The sequence below is a fragment of the Dromaius novaehollandiae genome, chromosome 3, assembly GCF_036370855.1.
Source record: "Dromaius novaehollandiae isolate bDroNov1 chromosome 3, bDroNov1.hap1, whole genome shotgun sequence".
In the NCBI taxonomy this organism is placed as follows: domain Eukaryota; kingdom Metazoa; phylum Chordata; class Aves; order Casuariiformes; family Dromaiidae; genus Dromaius; species Dromaius novaehollandiae.
In genome coordinates this window covers 89,304,077-89,331,382 of record NC_088100.1, presented here as the reverse complement: position 1 = coordinate 89,331,382, position 27,306 = coordinate 89,304,077, and the positions used below count along the sequence as shown (strand labels likewise).

Below are 27,306 nucleotides of genomic sequence, written 5' to 3'. Positions count from 1 at the left end.
AGCTGACTTTTGCCTCCTAACCGCTATTAGAACCACACACCAACAGACACATACTGGTAAAAGGAATATTATTACTTCAACCAGTTTCGTTTCAGCTGTAGCCACTGGTCTGGCAGGTCTGCTATATGGCAGACATTTCTTCTTGCTTGTATGCATCGCCTATCTAATAATTTCTGGTGACGACGTCTCTGTCCTCCGAGAAAGGAAACCAATGGCAGTAAAACCAGCAGATGGCACTGCTCGGTTGTTTGACCTCTGTTTCTGACGATTTACTGTTTCACATAGTGCTGACGTTGCTCTGTGAACAGCAAGTGTATGCTCGGTCCTGTTTAGGATAGCTTTCCATCTTTGGGGTCTGGACTGCAAAGCTGTTGTTCTTTATTTAGATATAACTAGGGAGAGGGTAGGAAAAATCCAGAGAAGGGCAAAGTGAGTAAAAAGCTCTATTTTTGAAGGAGCAGTTTGGAAAGAACATACTGAATGGAGATCAGCATTGGCTTTTAAATAATTGAATAAAAAGCTGGATACTCACTTAGTTTTGTGGTGTCTGCCTAAAACTAAGCACAAGTGTGTATGACAATGTTTTACTCTTTATCACTTCCTCTGAGATTATGGGTTAAATTTGCTTTTGTAGGAGTACCCAATACCCCTCATTCTCAGGTCAGCAGCCTACACACTTGCCTCTCAATGGGATAGCACAGGATGTCTCCTGTGAAGGGGAAGAAAGTGAAAAATACTAATTTCTGCCAAAAATAAGGCTGAAGCTGAACATATGCACAACTAGACTAAACACAATGAGAAGGCCTCATTATAGCTGGCCTCTTGCTTAAACAAGATTGTCTCTAGCTTTCCATTTGCTCCAGCTACCATAAGCTAGCCAGCTATGCCGGGGTCATTCCCTTTCTCCCTTTGTCTCTCTGACTTGTGGCCTCTTCTAACTTGCTTCCTCTTTGCTGTCTTCCAGGTGCCTTTGAAAGCGCTTCATTTGCAGACAGAACGTAACTGCATGCCATCAGGCGGGTACCCATAGTTTACTTCATACTCCCAACTGACAAGGAGGGGGAATACCTCTCCTCAACTTGACACGGTGTCATTATAACACTTCATCAAGAGTTAATTTTAATTCTGCACAAGTATCTTTCAAAAATTTGAAGCCTAAATTTTTTGTTTGCAAATAACTAAGTTTCTTGTATGCATGGCATTTAGCTTCCTCAGATAACCGTTGAAGGATCCTCCAAGGACCTTTGGGGATAGGGTTTGAAGCAAGACATTTTAATAGCTGCTTCATCTTTGCAATACCTGTTTTGCTGGCTAAATGATTTAACACTATTTTATGGACATGAAACAAGTAATACTTGTTGTATGCTGTAATGGATGATAAATACTGAATCTGAAATATTCAAATATTATGAATAGATAACAAAAATGATATGTGCTTTCTAGTTTTTGAGTCTTTAAGCTTCTTAAAATTTTTGTTTCTCCTTAGCCACAAGAGACAGAAACTTTTATATTAAAAAGATTAGCTTCTAATAAGAACATGCACCCTTTAATTGAGACTACAGGAAAAAAATACTGTATGACCTGTGTTATAACATCAAGAGTAGAAAATATAACACAAAACAGGCCTTCAGCTCTGATTATCAGTTGCCTAGAGGCAAGTGATTGCATAAAATATCTGAAACTCCAACTAAAATACCATGTAATCACTTAGCAGCAGATAAGGATTCTGGATCACAAAGAGCATATCCCTCCCTGTAGGATCTCTACAAATAAGGCGCTTGAGGAGCTTCTCTCTCATTCAAACCCAAAAGTCATAGCTGCAGTGGTCTCAGTTTTATTCCCTCCCACCCCGCTGGGTCCTTTTGCTTTCTCTCAGGCTGAGCCAGCTTCATTATTAAATTCAGATGCCTCTCTCCCACATGCGGACAGTTCATTACAGCAGCCAAATGGTATGGCACAGGCCTCTGGTCTCTGCTGGGTATGGATGGCACAAAGGCCATAGACAGCTTCTAAACATACTCTTAGAGAGAAAAAACAGCAGATACTTTTATAGTAAACATGTTATTACAAACCTCATCATTAATCACCGAGCAGCTCCGGGAATGCTTCTCTGCTGACTTTACTGCCCTAGAAACCCACCAGAGGCACCTGTGCACTTTGGGATCTGTCCCAGACTCTACCAGCCTTCTGGCCAAGCAGCAACACTGCCACCTGCATTCAAATCTTCAGTGTACTCAAAGAAAGCTGAAATTACTTTAACTTCACTGGAATTTATAAGCAGTGAAAATTTAGTCTTCCTTACCTATCCCAGCTTGGCTATCAGGAAATTAGTCATGGACTGATGGAGCCAGGGCAAATTCCCATGGTAGGTGGAACCAAAAAAGTCATAGTCATCCCCCTCACAGTGGCAATCTCTTATCCAAGGTAAGCTGGATACAGCTCCTCCCTAAAACCTGCTACAAGTCAGATAAATTGTTAAAAAACTTTGAGAGAATTGACTGCTCTTCCCAGGACTAACAAAGTTAGAGCAAACAAGCAAGAATCAGACATCTGGAGGGCACGATGGGACAGGCAGGGCACTAGCAAGAACCTGTTTTTCTGTCTTCTTCCAGTTTTTAAAAGGGACACTCATTCCTTTCAGTGTAGTAGAACCAATTACACAACACAGGTTTCAAATCTCTAATTACAGTGGATGCTTCTGCCTCAATATTGCTGGAGGGAAACATTCATGCAATGAAGCCATGGTATCTGTGACACCAATATCATGTGCCACGCTGGTCAGAAACTAGTTCATGGCCAAGTTTTAGTGTCACCATTCCTGGTGGTAATTATGCTTTACAACTAAAAAAGAATCATCTTCCAGGCTGTGTATAAACAAAAATGTTTTCACATGAAACAAGGAAACCAATAAACAAAATGTTATAAGATTTATTAATAATCTGTGACACATTTTCAAAAAATCTAATTACTTAAGAGTCAAAGGATAAAAATGCAGTGATAATGAATAGTCTAATCTTTTATAACTGGAACTAGGTCAACAAAAAATTAAATTACCCAGACAGTATGGAAAGGATGAATTGTACAAAAATTAAAAATCGGTATTAAAATAGAGTTGCACTCTTGCTAACGCATCCTGGAGGGAAAAAACCAATAATATCAGGATGTTGGGGTCATGAAAAGGCATTAGGAAATGTCATGCTGTTTTCCAGTTACTGAAATACGTTATTATAAAAAAAGAGAACATTTACTCCAGGATGGTAAGATATCGAAACAACAGGAAGGTTACAGCAGCCCGTTATGGAATTCTTTCAGTATGTCTTTTATTGAGAAAATAGCAGATTGCTTGAAGTTAATTCATTTTGGTGCTAAATTGTAACAATACGATATTTTTCTTTTTCTTAACATTTTTTAAAATCAAGACTGTCTTGAAGCATTTTACTAGTCCTAGATAGGTGTCACAGTACTATCAGAAGGTAAGATAGGTATTACTTCTAGCTTGCAGTGGCGAACTGAGATAAGTGTGCCAAGTCTTTTGGAAATGAAATTCCCCTACAGGGCCTCACTGCAATGTTGGAAGAGAAATTAAGCACCCTTATGCCTCAGCACATCTTGTAGAAATGCCGAGCTTGGGGATCATGACTGCTTTACACGGCTATTCCTTGTAGGTAAGTACAATGTCTATAGGAGGTGGAAGAAGGAGAGCAAGGTCTATTTGTGTACTCAAAGGCTCTGCTTTACAGAGATGTACCATATACTGGAAGTGAAGCACATGCAGAGTAGTCTGTGGTATCAGGACCTGTACACTGCCAAGTAGTATGGCACATCATGTGCTTTTAAGTAGAAAATACAATAATAATAAAATGCATACCTCCCAAATTGAAAGATCGTCATTAATAAAATCATAGAAGTCTTTCTGTGCAAGAACAATTGTGAGATTTCAAACACTGGCTTTGTTCTAGCTAGAGATAATGTTGCAACACTGTCAAAAGGCTTTTTCCTATTTTGCTATTTTTTTTGCTTAGGTCATTTTGGAAGAAAATGACGTAATTTTCAAAGTGTTCTGATTCTGGTGGAACTGCATATTTTAAAGTAATGCAGCTCTGTTGCAGCTTCTCTAAAGAGCTCTGCTTATTAAGGTTAAGTCAATGAGCCAAATCCCAGAAATAAGGCTGCTTGTACTTTTTGATTTGGGCTTTTGGTGCATATGTATTACAATATTGTCTTTAATTACATTAAGGTATGCTGTTGTCCCCAAGGATTGCTGTTCATATGGTCACTGGGAAGCTCTTCAGTGTTCTTTCTGCCTGCCTCATTCAGTGAGTGGATCCAGGTTAAAACGCCTCCTCCACACCAGGTTCTGCTTATGAAATTGTACACTTCAAGTGATGGATTAGCACTGATCTTACTGCAGCATTTGAAGTCCTTATTGTAAATATTGAGGTATTATTTTAAAAAGGATACAAAGAATAGAAGAGTTGATCTCTGCCAAAAAGACTGCATAATATTTTGAGAGAAGGCTGCACTACAATGCACATTAAACTTGTGCAAGTTAGGCCAAATACGGATGTCGTGTACAGGCCATTTGCTGTTTTGAGGGTGATTTTGAACTTCAAATGATACACTGGAAATTTGGAGTATATCTAAATCAAATGCTTCCTAGGGAAGAAAACTTGAAAGGAAGCAAGTAATTTCTTTTGATGATAACCTGCAGTCCTAGTAACATTTAAAGGCCAGTCTATCAGAAATTTACTTGACAAAACAATGCTTCTCACAAAAACATAAGCAGCAGCAGCAGCAGGACTCTGTGACATTTTTTTGTAAAGTGAGATATTTGCAGTAAAGAGAAAACGAAACAAGAAACAGCCTGAAGAAAGGGCTAGGCAGTTACTGCCCTTCTGCATCTCTCTCCCGTCATCACATTTGGAATAAATTGGCAGTGATGAGTATTTCATTACAAGGAAAATCCCAGTTATACAACCTATTTTCATCTAATTAATACCCTTCTAAAGGTTCTTTCACCATTTTCTCACCCTTGCCTTGGAAGTCATGGCAAGTGCAGAAAAGCAGCAGCTCAGTCAGGCTCGCTCAGGTAAGTAACTCGGCTCAGGAAGACTTTACACTGAATTTTGACAAGTAACTGGAGGTGACAGGATTATTCATCTAACATGTTTATTTCTGTTTTTTCCACATGCCATGGGGATAGGCACCATGGCTGGCTTTTCTGTAATTAGTACTTCCAGCATCAACCAAAAAGAATAGGACATGCATGGGTTTGAAAAATGAGCACAACAATGTGCCTTATCTACCTACTGTGCCATCTGCTTTTTCTGTTTCACTGAGAAGCTATGATGGCATCACTCTTCACTGCCACCACGTGGGTACATATTTAGAAAGAAACCAGCAAAAGCTATTAACATCCACCTTTGGCAGAAAAACCCACAAGGGAGTCGCTTAAAACAGGGATATACACAGAACTGGCAGGAAGGGTGCCCAAATCTTTCTGCAGTTAAGGGAGCTTCCACTGCTAACGTCTGACAGGAGGGTGCTGCACTAGCGAGTTTCTACGTTGCAGTTAGACCAGAAGCCGTATTTCCATTTGACTTGCCTTTTGCTTTTTGTCTGTCTCTCTACATTGTCTTCAAAATTTCCAGCTAATAGCTTGTGATGGGCAATTTCTCAGTGAACCTGATACGTCTGAACTACTAAATCCCTACTCATACTGTCCTTACACTGAGGGACACAGTAGGAACAAGCTTAACCTGTATAAAGATTAATAGTATGAGGGACAGACATTTTAAGATTTTCTCTCAAAGTATCTAATAATAATACTTTCAAACATGGCCTGGTCACATTGTGCACAGTTTGTTTGTTTTTCAGATAACCACTGATAATATGAAGACTTAAAAATATTGCTCCATTGCAGGTGGATTAAAGTGGGAAGCACTGAAAGGTCCAGATACTGCAGATACCAGATACTGAAATCCATCAACCCACTGCTTTTAGCCCTCACTCGCACAGGGAAATGCTAAGATACAAAAGCAGTTTATAGTTCTATAGTCTTCCTCTCAGCTAGCTTAAAATAGCAGTAAAATCTCATAGTCTAGTCATTATGATGCTAAAAAAATCTACAAAAATAAAACCAGATGCAATTTCCACATCTGACAGCATAGCACAAAAGTTGGCTGGGATACTGAAGTGTATCTTCCTATTTTTAAATATTTCTTTCCTACATCCCCCCTGAAAAATCTATCACATTCACAGAAAACTTGATGTTGATATTGCTTAAAATGTTTCACTTATGAGCTTAGTCTGACTCCACTTACTATAAGGAACATCAGAATGTGTGTTGCTATATTGCCACAGAGAGCATAAAAGGATAATTATTTCCATTACACACAGGGTACTGAAACACAGGAGAATAAAGTGGTGTACTTAAGCTCACACAGGAAATTTGTGAAAGAGCAGGAAATTAAATCAAAGCCTCCCAAGTTCCAGTTTTGTGTCTCCCCCAACTACTTCAAACCATGTCACAGCACATCATAAAGTATTTATTTATATTGCTATTTCTACCCTAAAATTGTAGCGTCCCCATTTCCTGAAGTCATTTATCCTATTCTACCTTCCAAGTTTGTATCATTAGTTTTTAACCACTTCCATCATCTTATCTGTGCTCTATTTGCTCATATACAGCCTTATCCCAATTTAGCAGATAAGGTGACTGAAACAGGATGCTATGGGTAGAATGTAAACCAGTGCTTTATAAAGTGATAGCACAGTATCCATAGACATATACAATATACCTCCCTTTTGACAAAGCCAGCATCTCATCAGCTACCTTCATTGACGCTGCAAACAGAAGTGACAAGTCGGTTGCTGGAGTTACTGATACACCCTGATCCCTTTCCTCCACTGTAGTAACTAATTCAGCACCATTTTAACTATGCTTACAGTGAGCATTATTTTGACCTAGGAGCATCAGTTTACATAGAGACTCATTAAATGTCACGTTTCACTTCTGAGCCCATTAGTTCTTGGAAAACAGCCGATTCTTTCTCTCTTCATCCCTCTTTCATTTCATGTCACAGATAACTTAGTCGCTCAGTATGACTTGCATTCTCTTTGGTAAAATCCAATAGGAGGAGATCATCCACATATCCATTATGTAACATAACATTTTTAAAAAATTCCCAGCTTCAGCCAAAAATAACCTCCTCTCCCAAACTAATCTGGTTTATAATGACAAACAGAAAAACAGTTCATTGCCTTTGCAGTGCTAATATCTGGATGGTAATGCCATAATCCAAATTGGAAAGCCCTTGCTTTGGCAAAACTGCTGCAGATGTAACAGCAGGTAAAGGAATGAGAAACCATTTTTGTCCCAGCATCATTTCTGTTCAAGTTCATGAGCAACATCCTGAGTCAGGACTGCAAGACTTGCCTCTTTGGCAGTATAAATGGCATTCATTCAACTCCCTCTTTGCTATCTTGTTCTTTCCCAAAGTGATGGATTGTATCTGTCTGTTGTTTCTCATCTTACACTTCAAGATTAAGCTGTGTAAACCAGTGAACTCTTGTTCTCTTGTATCTGTGCAGGGTCCAACCTGCAGCTGAGGGGCCAGTAGAAATGGATCCTCAGTGATATACATCACTAACAACATAATAACAATGTATTTGTTCCCACTCAGTACATTTGATGTGGTTTTCCTACCACATACAGCCTGAAGATCGTGCACAAACAGACAGACTTCCCCTTTCCACAGTACTTTTGTCCAATTGGTGGTGGGTGGGTGGGAGGACGTTACAGAAACATCAGTGGTAATGTTATATTCCTGTAGTAGAGTATGCCAAGAAGATGGGAATGAGTTAAGGACAGAGCCTGTGAGAGGCCTTTTGTCACAGGGGGACTCTGTCTTTTCCCTCCTTTCCCCAAACTTTATAAAACCAAGTGCTCTGAGTCAGAACAGATGTTCCAGCAGCAGCAGCCCCTCTGTCACTGCTGGAGCTCTTCTCTCCAGCCCTTACATCAAACAGGCTTACTAGCCTTTCTCCACTAAATCCTTATCAAACACAGCTGCTCATGCTCTCTACTCCCTCACCTCTCTCTCCAGCTATGTCTTGAGCTCCAGGTGTCAGCAGATGAGTCGCTCCTGATTCTACTCCTGGTTTCAGACCTGCAGCCCAGGAGGCGAATGCACCTGCTGCAGTCCTACCTCCTCAGCACTGACAGCTCAGTCCATAAGTCCTCTCATGGGGAGTGGTAGTTTTGGTCTTCTCCAGCCTTGGTTAGACTAGGCACTTTGGTCTTCTCACAGGGAAGCTGTGCCAATTCCTATGAATTGAATAAAGTCTTTATTAACTATTTTGTCTAGCTGTCTTCCTGCTTCCTCTCTCTGCTAGCTTTGCTCTCAGTCAGGTCCAGATGAACTGTTCCTGATCTATCATTAAAAAGCTGAACGTAGTTTACTGTCAGGAGCCACCAGCCACGTGACACAACCACACAAGCAAATCTATAGACTTTGCTTCGTGTCTTGATTCTAGTGCAAAGTCTGGAAGTGCTCATATGCATTCAGTGAAAAGCTTTCAAAGCATGATCAAGCTTAGCTATATTTAACAATCTGCACTATTGGAAAGACATGGCTGTGTTCCAAACGTTGGTTCTTGGCAACTTACCTTCCCACTTCTTGTTTGGTATTAGTCCACTTTTTCACTTGTAGTATACTGCCAGATGAAAAAGCCCTTTGGTACTGCTGCAGTAGAACTAATAAGGATAACAGCACAGCTGCTCATGCCATAATGAGCTGTCTTAAGCTGTGTCCTCAGAGATTTCACGAGCGTTCGGAAGCAGATATCTAAAAGAAAGGTTATTAAAGACAGATTACTGGACAACAGCAAAACTGGAGATACAGCGCAATTCTGTGGAATCCACCTACTACAGGAAAAGTTCAACAGAAACACTTAAAATATTAAATCTTCTGTGAAATCTTCCTTTATATTGGATTACATACCACAGCATCTTGGTACCTCTTCAAAGAGGTCTTCATTGCCATATTAACCCCAAACATGGCAAGATGAAGGCTTTACAATTATTTCAACATTTCTGCCTTAGTTTTGTTTCTGAGTCTCCGAACATGCCTTGTGTGCAATGCTCTCGATTCCCCCTGGGTCGAGATGCTTAAAATCTTGTAAGATAGGTCTCTGAGCTCAATGCTCTCAATGCCTGGAAGGAATCTAGGGGAAATGTTTCTTCTTCTAGAAGGTCAGGGTGTTATTCAGAAAAATAACATGCAAACGAGTATGTAGCACAACATATGAGGCATCATGTAGCTTTTCAAATACCAGTGGCTTCCAGAAGTGAACAGTGAGTCACTTACCTCACAGCAGGGTTTTTGGAAATGTTGATGAAAAAGGGTCTCTTCAGCCATGGCCATTTTTTTTTCTGGCCTTACAAAAAAATACAGAGGGCCTATAGAACTGTCATCAGAGGCAGGACTGAAAGTATGAATAAAATAAAATAAAATAAAATAAAATAAAATAAAATAAAATAAAATAAAGAGAATATAAAAATGTAACCTGGGGAAAGAACTGAAAAGCAAATGGTCTGCTATTTAACACTGTAGTTCAGGACAATAGCCAGAAAAAACTAAATTATAAACTTGCCATGTCCCTGACCTGCTTTAAACTATGAAACCATCTTTGAATTCATGATTGTGATGATAAGAGCTCCGTGATGATAAGTGCCTCGGAGGACAGCACTTTTTCCCTAAAAAACCTCCTATTTCAAGCCTGCCCTTCTTGATCTTCCTGCAATCCTGAGGCAGTCTTGGCAACACTGCATCCATTCAAAACTTTTTTTGCAAGTTTTCTGTGGTTTCTATCATGCCTTTGTTCTGGGATTCTAAAGCCTTTGGTCCTTTACTAGATATTTTTCCTTAAGGAAGATCAGCAGGTTTAGATTCTTAAAACATTTTTTGGGCATGCTCAGGACAGCAAACACTTTGAAATTCTTTTCAAAGGACCAGAGGACATACTGTGCACTCTCTTCTATGCTGGTCTGCAGGCAGTACGATCTCAATCCTAGTCCTGAAGGAGCCTGCTTGATCTCCTGCTAGGAGAACATTTTACTTGCGGGCATGGCTGCTGCTCTCACACAGAGGAAATAACGCAGGAAAGAGCATCTCCTCCAGGCCTGCATGTATATATAGGGAGCCACCAGCTCCCTGATCTCTAGCTGCGGGGAGCATACGAAAATACAGGCTGTTTTGGAGTTTCATGACCCTAAGGGTCTTTATAGACAAAGCATGGCTGTTGTGTTTGCTTTTGAGAGGCCTGCTGCTTCTGGCCACCTCAATGCTAAAAGGAGCAAATGGAAGACTACTTGCCTCCCTAACTGCTCTGTACTGGGAAATCATAGCTGTGAAAGGTCCTGGTACAAACATGCACAAAGTGCCAGACTGAGCTGGTAGCGTGGGTGGGCTGTGTAAGGCTTGCTGCTCCTTGCAAAATTCACACAGTTCACTGAAAATATTTCATCATCCTACTGCATGAGTTGATACAGACGGTTCTTTCTAATGGGGCTATTTTATAATACATGAGTCACTTATTGCTAATGGTCATCTATTTTGCCTTTGTAGGTAAACTATGGGCTACTACCCAGCAATGAATTGGCTCAGAAAAGTAATGCCCTATTTATAGAATAATATAAGAGACAATACATGACAAGGTTAAAAAAAAATTGGTTTAACACTGCTTAGTTTTCCCCTTTGCCTTCAACTAAGGGACAACTTTCAATAATACAGTAGTTGTAAGGGAAAAAAGGGTATTAAAGGCATTCTGAGGGACGCCAAGAACATCTGAAATGGTTTTCATCTTTCACATTTGTAGACAGTGATGACAACATCCACTCTGTGATCAAAATATTTCTGTGCCTCAGAAGAACTTCATTTCTGCTGGGAGGCAGAATCTGGTGACCACTACTTCTTTCTCCATCGTATTGTTTCTTCACTAATGATTTTGGCACAGCGATAGGTACTGCATGAAGCCCAACAGAGCTGGGAGCTCAAGGCTTTATTTTTTTTAAATACAATTCTCAGTAGAGAATTCTTCCTCTGCCTGCCATTGTTACTTTCCTGGTACTTAACAAAGCATGAATAGTAGGAGCCAGACAATGAAATACAAAGAGACTACAGAGAGCTTGAGCCTCATTTTCTGATGACAGTAGTTGCCATTTTATTATGTGTTCTGCTGATACACTTTGTTTTAATATATGTAAATAGCAACCAGCTACTATCAGTATGATGACATCAATTACTAAAAATACCCAAAAATGGCATTTGGACTTAGTGCTGCATACTAGAAAGGAAATTCATTTCCTGAATCACTTTTATTCCTGAAGATCACCACAAAATTTACCAGAATATAAAAATGTCTAAATAAAGTCCTCAAAGCCCTGTGAAGTCAAACATAGTACAAACAACAGGGTGCTCACTTATCTTCCCTAACCTGTGTTGTCTTAGTGGGCAGCAGAACCATACGAAAGATCAGAAGACAGAATTTAAGACCTCTGGCCCCACTCTGCTTCTGTCTGCTTTGTGACCTTGTCAAAATCATTTAAATTCCCCCTACAGATTCTTACAAAGAATTCAGCAATATTTTAACTATGATTCCCTTCCTTCCTCACCCTCATTAAACTATTGTGTATTTTTTCTGTTCCTATAAAACATAGTTGGGAAAAATAAAATCATTGATTGACGTCTTTATCAGAAATATTTTTCATTCTTTACCAATAAAAATGTTTTGATCATCTTTTATCAAAGCTGTTTATTACATACTCTATTTTTTTCTGTGAGTTTTTTCAATAGTGTACTGAATTCAACTAGCTCAGGAAAAATAGTGTGAAAATTTCCTTACAACTCTCATAGCCCCAGAGAATTCTTTCTTCTTAGTATGGTTTTGACTGTGCACATACAAGTTGCATAAATTCAGTCCAAATTCCTGCTATAAGTGACAAAGACTGCAAGATGTTGCCCTTTGACTGGCATTTTGATTGAGATGGAGAAGAAAATTAAGTGTTCCAATGTACTACAAACATGAAGACCTGGAAGTATTAAGCTGTACAAGCATGAGGATTCTCAGCATCACCTACAACTGGCAGGATTCATGCTATCTGTGGCAAAAAGCATCATTTTCAATTCTTGCAGAGGAAGCTGAGGATGGGATTAACGTCACTCTCTCTAATAAAAAGATATCAAGAAAAACTGATAAATGATTCTTAAATAAGGGAAAGTCAAAAAATATACATTTTTAGGTTTATACAGAGGTAATGGTATTCTCATGTTGCTCAACTTCTTGTACATATATGCCTTCACTGTCACTTCTGATATTACTTTCTCGTGAAAATATACCAGTTCAGGAGAGCAGAATGAAAACTTACAAGCTGAAGAGATGCACTATAAAAAATGCTGCATTGGCACTACTTTAATAAGTTTCAAACAGCAATCATGAAATGAGGTAATGTTTCGGCAAACCTGTGAGAACCATTAGTTTTCTCACTGCAGTGCTCAGCACATGGCACTGGCTAAAAAACTAGCTACCACTCTGAAAGTTGTTTTTGGTAATAGCTTTAGAGGCGATCAGCCTATTAAAGGACAATAGTGGAGCTTACATTCATTTTCAATGCTGTGCAGTGAAATAGGACACAATCATTAAGTGTCAGTTGACAGAAGCGTTATTGGAAACTTCCCTAACAGCCTGACAAGTGAGTCCCTCATCGGGGGCCCAGTTTGACTAGATGACACTTTGCCAGACAGTTTCTTGGCCAAAAGGAAAAAGAGAGAGCTGACCAATCTGCTGTCATATGAAGCTGGATTCAAGTTTGATTTCAAGAAAGGGCAGCTCAGCAATTATAGATTAATAGGGGATTTTAGACTGATATTAGCCAGGCCTTTGAAAGTTTGGATGTGCTTCAATAAAAACAAGCTCAGGATGAACTCAAGTGCAGATTCAGACCTTTGGTTGAAATTCACTGGTATCAGCTCCGAGGTATCTTAGATACCACAGAGCAACAACTATAAAACAAAGAATGCATCTACTCCCCATAATCACTTTCTTCAAGAGATAACCACAATTATTGTACAATGCCGAATAAAGTGAATCCTAGCTCATATTAAGCCATAATCTAGAGAATTATGATGACATTTAATCCAAGGTAATAAAAAACAAAAATGATAATAAGGGATTGCAAAAAAGCAATATCTAAAGAATTCAGTTTTTAAAAAAGGACATTATAGTCAAATACTTTAGGCTTTCTTGTGTGGCTATTTTAAAGACAAATATTTAAATTATGTCAATTAGGGCACACAGAAGTTAGCATGTGATGCATCAAACACCAGCTGTTTAATAAAAGAGTAGTGTAAGAATCAGCAAAGCTTTGAAATCACTGCTACACTTTAATGAATCAGTGAGAGTCAGATACTTTTCAGCATAATAGTTCTCCTTGTTATTTCAGTATTGCCTGTGGTCCCCTTACTGATTTTAAAATCTTGATACTGCATTTGAAACTATAAGTTGGAAGAGGAAAGGGTGAAGCATATAGAATCCCTACTATTATATGAGAATGGGGAATCCCCATGGAGGAGGATACTGTGGACAATAAAGTGAGGAGAAGGATCAGAAGAACACTAGTAGGACACAATGTACCGCCTGGAGAAGGGACACCTTTGGGAAACCCAATAGCAGCCTTCCAGTACCTATGAGGAGGTTACCAAGAAGATGAAGCCAGGCTCTTGACAGTGGTGGAAAGCAGGAGGGCAAGAGACAAGGCAAATTGAAACAAGAGATGTTCAGATGAGATGTAAGGAAAAAACGTTTTCATGATGAAGATAGTTGAGCAGTGGAATAGGCTTGGGAAGGTTGCACCGTCTCCATCCTTTAAGTGGAGACTAGATGAAGCCTGAGCACCCTGGGCTGATCTCGGAGCTGACTCTCCTTTAAGCAGGTTGGACTAGAAACCTCCTGAGGTCCCTTTCTACCTCCATAACCTATGCTCTTATGAATGGCAGAACATATACTATTTCATGCTGGGAAAGAATAATGAGGAGGAGTGAAACAGAAGGAAAAAAAGGAGACTCACTGGGATGAAGGCACAGACAGGGACTGCAACAACTCCTTGTAAAAACAGGGGTATAAGACTGTCCATAAGAACGTTGTTGAAGAGAACCAAGGGATGGAAGCAGTGACTGATATGTTCAGTGAACTCGGTACTGAAATCAGCACAGTAGTGTCTACACAGCTGAAGCCTAAGACACAGCCTTTCTGTTTTGGACAGAAAAAGCTCACTTACCAGTTCAGAAAGCCAATCCAGTTTCCCCAACATTACCAATGCTCCTGGTCAGGAGGCAGATCATGATTCAGAAATTTAGGATCAGCTTCCTGAAACCAGTGTTTTTTTTTTTTTTTTTTTTTTTTTTTAAAACAGAAGAACCGTTTACAACAGCAAATTACTTCCACAGAGAAAGGCCACTTTTAGGCCTCATCTCCAGGTTGCCAGACATTATATTATGATTAGTTTGGTGATATGTTACCTCACAAGTTTCAGTGAAGTTATACCAAAATCTCTGCTATTTTCTCCCCTTTTAAATTCTATTTTCACTCTTTTTGGTTATGAAGAACAACTTGAAAACACAAAACCCAAAGATAACAAATGCAGCTAATTTACTCTTAGGAGTTCACTATTTTTTAAGCCAGTCTAAAGTTCTCGGTGGCCTCATTCACTGGCTTTTGGGGGAAGGCCAAGGGAGGGGATGTTGGAAAACATAGGGTTGGTATGCTTCTGTTCAAATCAGAAACTGCTGGGTTGGGCTGGGTTGAGTTGGAGTTGTTTTGGTTTTTTAATTGAATTCAAAGAGCAGATTGGCCTGTGGTCACTAACCAGGTCATCCACCCAGTTGCTAGGATTTCTATAACTTATCATCTGTCAGTTTGTTTTCAGAATGATGCAGTAACATAACATTTTAGTACTTTAAACACACCTATCTAAAGTAGTCAAACTCTGTGGCTTCTCCTTTAGCTATTAAAACAAAGACAAACCCACCAGAGAATCCAAGAAACTTACATTAAAAACAAAACCAAACCTCATGCAAATTATCCTCATTTACCACTCTGTTTTGAGTTTGATCACAAAATTCTCAATGGAGATACTGCTCGTTTACTTGAATTTCACAGAACATCCTGTCAGTTTTTTTCATACATTTAGAAATCACAGTACCCAAAAAGGTTCATATGTTTTCTTTGGGACACTTTTTATTTTTATTTTTTTTTGCTACAGTATTCGACTTACAAGCTTGGATGACTGTTTCAAACACAATTATTACTCCTTTTGCTAAAGGAAGCTAAATTTGTTACAAATAGCTATTATTCCTTTCAGATGGTCTTGGTTTTACATTATGGTAGAAATTAGGCAACCATGTTTTCTCAGGAGTATAACATCCCTTTTGGTCATTGAGTGGACTAGTACCCAATCACGCAAGAATTCAAAATTCCAATCCACTCTCTTTTTTTGGTATTTCAAGCTTGTCCTTTACTCCCAGAAAGCCCTAAGCAAGAGTCTCCCTTTTGGTTAGACTACTTCCCGCCATTTATGACCAGGATACACGTTTTCCTCCAAGTATGAAAACAAAGGTACTGGAAAAAATTTTAAAACACAGAGTGTGTCCAGAATACAAACTTCTGCTGGCCTATCTGGACTGTGGAAAACACACCTTCTTACTGACACTGTTTTGAAAACAAGCCTGTGGTACAGTGTGGCTTTGCTATGGTAGAGTGCTTTTCTTGCTGTAGTGTATGCTGTTTGGGAAGGGGTGTAATTATGACATCAGAAAGCTCTTTTTTGGCTGCTTACGATGAATCTACAGCAAGAATCTTGTTGGTTTTGCTCTACTAGGAGAACCGCTCTAATATATCTAAGGCTCAGGGAACAAAGTGGAAGGTGGGGGTTTCTGGTAGAATGCTGCAGCTGATTACCTGGCCACAGCTTTCTTCTTGGAAAGTACACCGTGACTTGAAATGCAGTCATATTTTACGGAAGGAGTTTTAGCTACTGTCAAGTACTGAACCATTCCCTGAATTTTCCTACAAACTGCACAGTTTTATAACGGCATATTTTTTCCCCTATTGCCAAGTAGAAAACCCATACAAACAATTGCAGGGAAGGAAACAGAATAAATGAAAACTGTTATACACAAAGGGCTGTAAAATGCAAAATGTTCCTCTGATCACTACCTACTTACAACAGTTTTAGCTGTTACTCATCATTATTTTACAACCAAATACTCAGACAGAGGAATGACTGTTCAAATCAACTCTTTCTTTTGGCTTGGATTTACCTGACTGTAAGATCACAAGCACTCAGGTCACACAGATGGGAGCAACGTCACTAACAATCTGAAGAGAACATAATACAGAGGAAGGCCCTGTCAGGCCGACCCGCACACCGTTTGGAGTTCAAGGCAGAGCAGATTTGGTTATGTTCATAACCATGAGTTTGATAACGTACTACAGAGCAGGCTACTGTCCTGATAGAATTGTCATGTGAAGTGAGAATTAGTACTGTCAGCAATATATACAGGAACGCAAACAGAAATTATATTCAGATTCAAGTACTGGCTTACAAGTGAGGAGTGAACAGCTGAGATTAGGCGCGCCCTTTCTGCTCCCTTAGATCCTGAGAGACTTTGCAGGTGTGGTACCTTGGCATAAGCTGCGAAGGCTGGGGAGATGCTCCAAGTGACAGCACAAGTGGAAGATAGCTGAGTTACATGGGACACCTAGCCGCTCATTTTTCATCAAGTATGTGCTGGCAAAAGTGGTGCCCTACCTCTTCATGATCTTCTTGTAGGCAGGTCTGCTGATATTAGTGAGTCTTCACACTGGGAATATAGCACGAAGCTGACATACCACAGCACAAGATTTGGACCACTGACTTTAAACTGAACTGCTTATTAAAAATTATTTTGACTTTCAATAGCTTTACAGTTTTAAATAAAATAATTATTTTTAAATAGTTTTAATAAAATGAACCTAGAAGTAGAGGATCTTTGATCTTCATATTTGATATATTTCTGCATAAATAGTTTTATCTATACCTCTTGATCTTTTTGGTGATGAAGTGCACAAAAACTAAAGAGTTTTTTTAAGCTGAAATCAATAGTTTCTGCTTTAGGAATAAACTTAATATCCTGAAATGCTCAATGCAAAGTTGCAGAACCCCAAAATATATTCTCATTGCACAGTCATTATAAATACACATTTTAACTGAATGCATGCTTTTTCATTACTCTTGAGTAAATTAACAAAAAAGAAGAAAATTAAGATTTTCTTTAAAATAAAAACTAAATAAATAAACCCAGACTTGAAGTAATAACCTGAACCAGTCAGTCACACTTATAGATACAAAAGTGTCTTTCCCTTTCTCCTTTATATTAGCCCAGCATTATAATACTCTGACAGCAACAAACAAAAAATATACCAAACTGTTCTTATGTTTCATTTTGAAAGCAAAAGTTTTCATTAATTTGGGCATTTTAAAACTGCTAGTTTTAATATAAAGCTGCAAATGAGGCTCCCTATGGTATAAATAGCCTCAGCTGTGAAAACAAAAGAGAAATCACACATGCAATTTATTCTAGAAAAAGTGATTTTAACTTTAACTTTAAAAACCCGTTAAATATAACAGTGCATTAGGAACAATCAAGCTCACTAGAAGGATGATTCGCTTGCAAATACCAGAAAGCATGATCATTTAATGTTTATAACTCTGAGCAATATCTTGAGGATTTCACTTCATAATATTTTACAAAATAATATTCTAAACCTGAACATACTGCATCATACAATGTTAGTAAGCAGGAAATCACTGAGTGGAGTGAAGTGGACCCCTCAAAATGCTGTTTCCTGAGGTGTAAAGGAATCATTTCATACTAACACCTTCAGCAAGGCTAGGCGATTATTTGTGCAAGAACAGTTGCCACATCTTGACCACAGCATGGGCCAAAGGCCCGTTTATCTAATTCTGACAGTCATGTCAGTGTTTCTCTCATATACCACAACACAGGAAGGGCTGAGCACCACGTGATAAAAATACCCATTTAAAATGATTCTTTTTACTGATCTAAATTTGTTTGTATAACAGACAGAAAAAGAGAGAACAGATTTTACAATATGTGTCAAAACTGAGGGGGCAAATATATGCAAATGTGCTTTGTCTGCAGGAATGAATGCCCCGGACTATCAACCTGCTGTGCATCTGAAGTGAGACTGTGAACTTCTTTTGTTGAATCAGTCCCACTTTACATAAATATTCACTCACTGAGAGAAACTGCAGCCACATAGTCCAGTGATCTTGTGCACTCATCTGGGATGTAAGAGAATCAGACATGAGTCCTAATTTCAATAAATATTCACAGACAAAGGCAAGGATCATTATTCCCCATTTACAGAGGAGAAACCGAGGCACAAAGTGATTACTACAAGTCAGTGACATAGATGGAAAGAAAACTCAGTTAGCCTGACACCTGCTTCCAGGTGCTTTTAAATTGGCAAAAGCCACTTTACTATTAAAATGAATAATTTACTAAATATCTTACTCTTGTTTCTGTGCTCAGTGAGACTGATGATTTTCCTTTTTAACCTTCTATTTCTAAAACAACTCACACAATACTGTAAATAAAGTTCCAGGAAATTTAGTTAAATCTGCCAGCAGATTTATCCCACTCATGATATTCACCATAAGTTATAAGATATATAGTCAGCCTGTTTATCACAGAATGAGGGCTCAGTGAATGTCGCTGCACTCTTCTCACTCCACCCAAATTATTACATGGCTCACCAGGAGAATTAAAATGGAGAAAAATAGTAAGACTTAGAAGAAAAATAATGTTTTCGTAAAACACAGACTTATTGCATGATAGCTGGAGGCAACACCTTTGCACAAACAGCTGTAAATCAAAGCTGTCCTTTTACTAAGCTTCCAGAGATTGCTTACACAATGTGTGGCAATGGAAGAGCAGATAGAAGATAGTTAATTTTCTTCTTTCTTCTTCAGTTGCTCAAGATGTTGAAAAGCTGCTTGCCTAATCTCAAAAGGGTAAAGAGAATGACTTTACTCTCCCATACCACACTGCTACAACTTAAGATGTGAACATTTTGCCACCTGATTGCTAAACTAGAATTTTTCTTGATTACTAAGGTGGCAAGTGTTATAGAGAACTTGAAATCACTTTTTTTTTCTTTTTAACCTCTCCAGTAATCATTGGTGTGCTGTCTCCGCTCATTTCAACTATGAGAAGGCTATCCAGTGTTTAAGTTCTTCCATACGCTGCAATATCTGGGTATAATAAAAGTCCATGTTGGCTGCAAAATCAGTACACACAGGGGATTCCATGTCACCAAAAGTGCAGTACAATGCAGTTCCTCCAACGCTGAGGAAAACAGTTGCTATGCACAGCAGGATCAGCAAAATACAGGAGCCGCCAGCCACTTCATCTGTAAATATAAGACCAGAAAAGGTGAAAAAAGGTGAAAAAGGACCATATATAAAACAATATGAATGCGTGTGAGAAAATCTGAGATGGGTTTTGTCCACAAATCGGTCAGGAGGTAGACTCGCATACTGATACTCAACATGTCAAAGTGACAAGAATACATACCAAGAACTGTATTTCTCTGCCTATGTGGAAACAAATCAGCCTTTTAAACCTAAGTAACTATATAGCTTCACTTCTGCGACCTGTTCACCTTTCCCTGTTGATTTCACTTGTGGGGTCATACTATACTGGAGCACAATAAACTGAAATATGAGAATGTCGGTACAACCAAAGACTTCCTTCATGGAAATATTTGAAATGAAATTAAAACTTTGAAAATAAAACAAATGGAAACATTCTTTGTTTGTTTGTATTGCCATTGAATGCACTACAGTGAACAGTTTGTGTTTACTCCCACATTTTCACTGTAAGAATAGAGGCAAAATCTCCATGGCAGACTACAGTGAAGGGTTTTTTTAATATATATATATATCAGCTGTACTGTGGCAACTCCTTGCATGATTGTTTTTCCAAGGTAAAAGCAACAAGTAGGTTGCAGATGAGCTGCCGCATCCTCACATCTTCATTTGTCCTTGGTAACTTGTTTGCCTGCATAAACACATCTGCATTTTCTGTCAGATTGAAGAGGCTCTAAGAAAAAAAGCTTTTGAATCTCTTTAATCCTACATCAGGAAGCAGAGAAAGAGAAGGGTAAAAGAAGAAAAATTCAAACACTTTGGAAAACTGGTTTAAAATAATAATAATAATAAAAAAACCTTTCCTTCTGAATTACTAAATCTGTAGAAAATCCAACAAATTTCACTAAAAAAACTCTAAATAAAATTGTTTTTAAAACATAGATTGTTTCTAAATATTTTCAGGAAGATGTGATGAGCTCCCTCTTGGGCGGTGAATGAATTTTCTTTTCAGTGTATGACAGACACTTAATATACTTTCAAGTGCTGAAGACCTCTATTAATACCATTTAGTGGCTGGCACAAACAGAGGATATAGAAAGTACTACTGTTTGTAACCGAAAGTATTTTTCTGAAGTCTTTTTAGGTGGAATAACAGAGATCTTAAACTCCAGCCATGAGCTTTCCATTCAGGACTTGCTTCCCCAAAACATTTGGCCAGTTAGGCAGGTACAGTGATCCATGTGGATGCTCTTATTCTTTCAAGACGTCTGTCTTTTTCAGTTGCTTAAAACCCCTTCATAAGTGCCAAATGTTAAACCAAACCCACACTTACGTACCGAAACAAGAGCACTCTTCCAGTGCTACCTGTGTGTAATCACATTTACTGAGGGTCACTTCACCCTATATCAGTGTACTCGTGCAAGCCAGTAAGCTTTCATGGATGACAGACACATAAAGAAGCTCCAGCTCCCTTTAGCACTTTTAAAAGCAGCTGTTTGCTAGAAATCTATCACTAAACATTGCTACCAGTAGCCAAAATGTATACAACTTTGCCTTTAAAAAAAATGAAAAAGAAAAAACCTGAGTTTGGATCTGCTGCATTTTTTAATGCAGTTTAATCACAATATGGGCACCAACCCTGCTACTGAAAAGAGGTCACATACATTGTCAATGTTTATGGATCAAATTTGATTGTTTCAACTACCTACTTTGACTTACATAACACGAGTCATACAATGGAAAAAAGTTTTTTGTTCCTAAATTAAACTAAACTTCTGATATGGACACACATACCGTACTGGGATGAGTGTGCGTACGTATGTTTGTGTGTGTGTATACATATATATGTACATAATATATATAAATAAATTAAAATAGCTATAGCTCATCTTGTTTTATAGATTTCAAATGATGGAGAATTCTTTACCCTGAGAAACTTGTTTTAAGAGTTAATTGCATTGTCAAAAATAGAACTATTATTTTTACGATGGCATCTAAAAACTCTACCCATGGACGAGAACCCTACTGAATAGGTAATGTATTAATTCAGAACCAAATACTAGTTTTTATTCCATGAAATTTACATGCAAAAAGACAAGGCACAACAGTTAGACCCAAAAAAGGGAAAGCAATGAGACAACACTGATCACAATGAAAAGCATTAGTCTCTAGTATTAGTATAGTTCATGAATAAAACTTTAATTCCAGTTTCTTTTACTCACATTTGCATTTTAAAAGATTCTGAGGATGCCAAAATAACAAGCCAATAAATTCCCACAGTAAGCAAAAATATATAGTAGGAAGTGCTTGGCTATTTCCTTCCAGGCAGAAAACATTAATATGTTCACTGCAAAAGAGGCAACTAAGAAGGTAATGTACTCAGCTTTTATGTTACTTTAATATTCTAACTGCGGGATTGGTTGTATTCTGTTAAAAAATGTTGCCTGTTTCTTTTAGTAATAAAAATTTCCACATTATATAGCAATACCTACAAGCGAGTATCCCCGGTAACATTCCTATGATCATTTGTACTAATTTAAATCTGCCAATAGCATTATTTTTCCCTCTCCCTGCCCAACGTCTCAATACACTTTTACTCAGGATCATCATAAGAGGAGACACTGACCATGGCACAACTCAGACAGTCCACTGAATAGGGTAATTAATAAACGTGGCTCATTCAAAGGAACAACAGAAATCAAAAGCTTATGAAAACTGATATTCCTGTGGGTCCCCATATTCTAGAGTTTGCTAGTTTTTAAGACTCCACTGTAGGTCTTGTGGAAGAGGGGGAAAACAAACATACTGACAGGTCAGTCTTACTCCTTTGGAGTTATTTGTTCCATTTTGCTTCGCAAAAAGCAGAAAATGTTTTATGTGTAAATTGGAGCATCTTTCCTTCACATCCAGTGGCCAGGTTTGATTTCCTCAAAGTTTCAGGTGTAAGTGGGATCCCTTCCTGCATGTGTTCTCAAGCATCCTACCAAGCAAATCTGAGAGAAGAAAACTCCCATTATAGATCAAACTTCTGCACTTCCTTTAATTTCAGCATAACCAGAATGCCTTAAGAAAGGCCCTCTATCAAGCAAATAAATGGCTTCACCTCAATCACAGCTTATACAGGTTTAAGATGTTTGGAAACTCCCCCATTACCAAGACTTACCCTCACTGTCCCCAAATCACTTGCAAACTCCCTCTTTTTCAGGGCAGAGGGTAGGGGATGAACCAGCAACCTTCAGCACTGAAGGGGGGGAAAATGGAGACAAACTCTCTATCTCCTGGGATAGCCCATAGGGAGAAGAACCAAAGCTGGTTATGTATGCCACTAGCAACAACCATAACCCCAATAATTACCACTCCAAAGGGTAAAAAAAACCCCTAAGTTGCTGCTTCATCATGACAGATACATTAGGGTTTCCTTTGTTTGGTTTAGATGATCTTGGCAAATATGAATTATATCTAGACTCGAAGGACAACATGATGAGAAGCAGTAATTTCTTCAAAGTAAGAGAAGAAAGTTCTTGGCTTATGTGGAAAACAACTTTTTCATCTGCCCCTCCTGCTTAAAGACAGAATGACTTCACTGCAGCTACTATTATGCTGTCTTCTGTAGTAACAGCAATAGACTATGCTAAACAAAAGCATAGCAAAATAATGCACAATATTTTATGTGAGGCTATTTAGCCCATCAAAAGATGCTGTTTAGCCAAATTTAATGATACTTCAACTGCTAACAAATTTACATGGCTGTTTAACTATAAAGCAAGGTCAAAATCTGAAGCTCTACAATCCCACAGCCTAGTAGAAAGGCTTGGAAAGCTATCTGTGATAAAACATAACAGACCATTTTCTTTTGCCTCCCTCTTTAGCTACACTGATTAGATTCAGGGACAAAACCTGTATCTCCCACCTCTAAGCACTAAACATTAATGGAAGGACATCCATCAGACATCACTCACAAATCAGTCAGTCGCAGGGAAAAAAAACTGTGGCTTCAGTCTAACCAAGCTTTAAAATGGAAATGTACTTATCGTAACCTTATATATCCTTGTTACCCAAACCCGGTATAAAATAATCTTCGATCAGTCACCTGCATCTATTTCTTCCTTAAGTTTTAAAAAACCAAGACAGTAGGTATGTGCACTGAATGTCCACTTTGCTCTTGTGAGCAAAAACATCAACTTCATTTGCACCCCAAGAGCATATCCCATGAGGTAATAACTTTAAAATACCTTGATCTAGCGGGTCTTCAATTTCTTGAAATCGCACTCTCCTCTTTGTTTGTTTTTGCTGGACTTGAGCAACTGTTTTTCCTTCCCTGTCATCTCTCTTCTTTAGTATAGACACCAAACCTTCTGCTGGAGCAATCTATCAGGAAAGATTATAAAAATCATTTAACAGTGATTGGTACAAGAGATGCTGGATATCTAAGCCTGAGATCTATTTAACAATGGCTTTAAGGAGGAAATAAGATAAACAGCAGAAAAATGGTTTCCATGCTATTTTTCTTAAAAAAGTGCTATGGCAGCACTTGTGAAACGGTTTCTTGAATACATACATTTCTTAACATGCAGGACAACTGCAGTATCATTCTGCTGTCTAGTAGGTGGCTAAGATGATAATACTTGTCCTTAATTACCCTCAAAGTTAAATACACAAAGACTGACTCTTTGAATCATGCTTTGTATTCATTGCAACAGTTTCTTTGTAAGCTCACACTATTAAATCGCATGAGTTGGGGCAGTGGTGAGGAGGGTTCTACTCAAAAATGCTACCATCAGTGGGCAATAGGAGGTCAGTGACACATTGCTTCTGCCTCTCTGAAGACATAATCCTGTGGGGACTATCAAATACTTATTGTGAGATTAATTTTTCAGTGTTGTGATTGGTTCCCTAGGGTAGACAATAAGCTAGAATGGGAACATACAGATGAAAAGAGGTAACACTCCAGCACTGTAATCTAATCAAATTAGACGACTATGCAAAACAGCTTGTTTGTATTGCAATGATCAGAGCTGTAAAAAAACAGAAAGCAAGTGACTTCAGAACTTATGCCCCTAGACTTGTTTCACACTGTAGGCTTATATAATGCATCAATGCATGTTGTAATCAGAGAAATGGTGCTTTGAACTCAGAGAAACTGGTAGCACAGTTTGATATGCACTGTACCAACTATGTCATTTAGTGTTTGCAATGATTTCACTGGTACAGGTAGCAATTAAATTTGCATGTCTCTACTATGGCAGTATTTTATACCCCTCAACTGGGCAAGTAATTGTTGCTCTGAACAACTCACAGAGTTGGTCACTGAGGATATATGCCTACAGTCTAACTATTTCCAAAAATGCAACTGAGAGGATAAAACCGATCTCAGACATACTTCCCTTTTTGATATTTCCTTTCCCATTGATATGTTGATTATCTACACAAGAGCTTGAATAGTTTATTTAATGAAACAATGCAATGAGGAACATTCATAAAGTAGAGAAAGTGTGGAGGTAGTGTAAAGAAATTAAGTCACTATATATAGTACTATTATGTGGCACAAATGAACCAGAAATAATAGTCTGCAAGCTTCTCATCACAACAGAGGAGTGCACTGGAGTGAAGCTTTTACTGGTAATGTTAAATTAGCCTTGCTGAACTGTCATGAAAATTTATCACGCTAGGCAGAAAATGAATACTTGTGTTTATACCTCCTTATTATGACAATGAAGGGGGTTTGTGTAGGAGCAGATTAATTTGACTTATTTGCTTGGGTGGGGGGGGAGATGAAAGGGGATCCAAATCATGTCCATTGAAAAAGTAGTTTATTTTAAGCCTCTACGTATGCCATTGCTTTTACAAAGAGGATCAATGTTTCCTACTGAACTATCCACCCAGCAGGCTAGCTGCCATCAGACACATGTTAACAAGTGCCTCAGACTGTGCTTGTCAGGAATGCCACATAGGGCTGGTGGGGCATTTTTATTAGTCTGTCCGAGGATTAGCATGCGGTGGTCCATTCAGCAAATATTTGTTTTAAACTGACACGCTTAACTCTGCCTGTTGGCTTCCGGTATTTTTTGAATGACTGTTTCTGTTTCAAGCTCTGTCTCCTCTAAGCTTAAGAGCAGAGGGCAATCTTTGGCTGCTTTACCTGGAAATGCGCATTTCAGTATTACAGTTATGTAAAAGGCAGGCGAAGGGAAGTCTGGCCACAACGAGGTTCACTTACTTTTCTGGTCAGCCTACAGTGACTCTGTTTCAGGATTTACTTTGGAAGGTATACAGACCTGAACAGAATGAATCCATGTAGCACAAGTTTCTCTACACTAAATGTCCTCTTTGCCTTAAAACAGAGGGGCAAGTGCTTTTGATGTTGTAATAAAAACCAATGTGCCCAGTGTTATTCTCCTGACCCAGCAAATGCCATAGATTCTACCTTTAAGGCTTTCTTAAGAGCCTCTTTAAAGGAGACAAGAACGTCTCCTTTGCATGATACCCAATTCAAACCTAGAATATTTATTCTGCCTTTGAATTCACCAGTCACACAATTCAGATTTTAATTTTGTTCTGCAAAACACCTACAAAGCTATGCCTCCTACTCAAGATAGAGTTTATTATTAAAATGCAAATATAAATACAAACATATGGAATTCTTAATAAAGCAATATTTACATTTTTCTACCATATTCTCAACTGCAGCTGAAAATTTTCTAACTTGAATAGCACATTTTCTTTCTCTTATATTCAGTCATTAAAATGTCAATTCTGCACCTAATATCATCACATAAGAATAGGGTCTGTCTTGCTACGAATAAAATCTCAGTCAGTTAAAGCAATTGTAAGTGTATTTTTCTACTATACCTTTCATTTAGAAAGATATCAAAGCAATATGCAAATTGATTGGATTAGATCCATCTCCCACTAATGAAACAGCCAAGGGAAAAAACAGGGCACAGACTGTCCTAGCAGCCCTAGCAGCCGTGCTGGACTACAAGTTTTGCATCACAATTTTTAGGAGGCAGGAGGAATTTAAACAGGCAGAATACAACTATTTGAGCTGGAATTTAACTAGGGAACTGTGGTTAAAACAGTCAGCCACAAGTCAAGCCTCTGCTTGGCTTGAACCACAGGAGGAAAAATGTAGGCCTGCACCAGGCAGTACTGCAACTACTGTGTGCTACATAAAAGAGCTACTACATAAAAGCAGGCTATTGAAACATGGAATTTTTTTAAATCCTAAGTTAGCTAATTAACAAAAGATGCTGTTGGAGCATCTACATAACTGAGCTTACTCACTCAGCTCTGCTGACCTTCATAAAATCATCTGACTGGAGCTTTTACAATTACCATACAGGAACTGAAAATGGCACACGGGTGTACGGTGGCATTTTAACCAACAGTCAAAAAGAAAAGCAGCAGTGACTGCTGGCTGATTTAATCTCTTAAACATTTTAGCTTTTCTCTTTTTACCACTAGTAATAGTGAGTGATTCTGCTTTACCCAGGAAAGTTCTACACTTTATCAAAGACGTTGAACATGCTGCCTGCAAAATTAGAAAAAAAAAAAGTTCCAATGAGATTACCTGCCTCATCTCTTTGTTTAAAACAGCATTTTTAAATAAAATATTCAAAAAATTTCTTATATTATCCATATTTTCTCCAAATATGACCAACTAAATATGATATTTATTTTTATAAGCACGATAGACAACACTAAAAATACAGTCCTAGACTTTGAACCCTTCCGGAAAACAGATTTAACTTTTGACTATTGGAATCACTCATAGCATACAGAAATAAATAAAAACCTAACAACCAGAAGGC

The 27,306-nt window shown here is 38.4% G+C and overlaps 1 protein-coding gene across 4 annotated transcripts in view; it reads right to left on the bottom strand.

Annotated features, from left to right (window-relative positions):
• Positions 1-15,275: 15,275 nt before the first annotated feature.
• Positions 15,276-27,306, bottom strand: part of CNST (consortin, connexin sorting protein) — a 54,299-nt gene continuing 42,268 nt past the window's right edge. For 3 of the 4 annotated variants that reach the window (XM_064509420.1, XM_026102610.2, XM_026102607.2), the window contains exons 10-11: positions 23,728-23,863; positions 15,276-19,536 (exon numbers count right to left, since the gene is read on the bottom strand). In XM_064509420.1, coding sequence (XP_064365490.1) covers positions 19,331-19,536; positions 23,728-23,863 — 342 coding nt within the window. In that variant the 3' untranslated portion in view covers positions 15,276-19,330. Of the gene's footprint in view, positions 19,537-22,242; positions 22,489-23,727; positions 23,864-27,306 lie in introns of those variants that run through there. The other variant, XM_026102608.2, reaches the window with a different exon arrangement.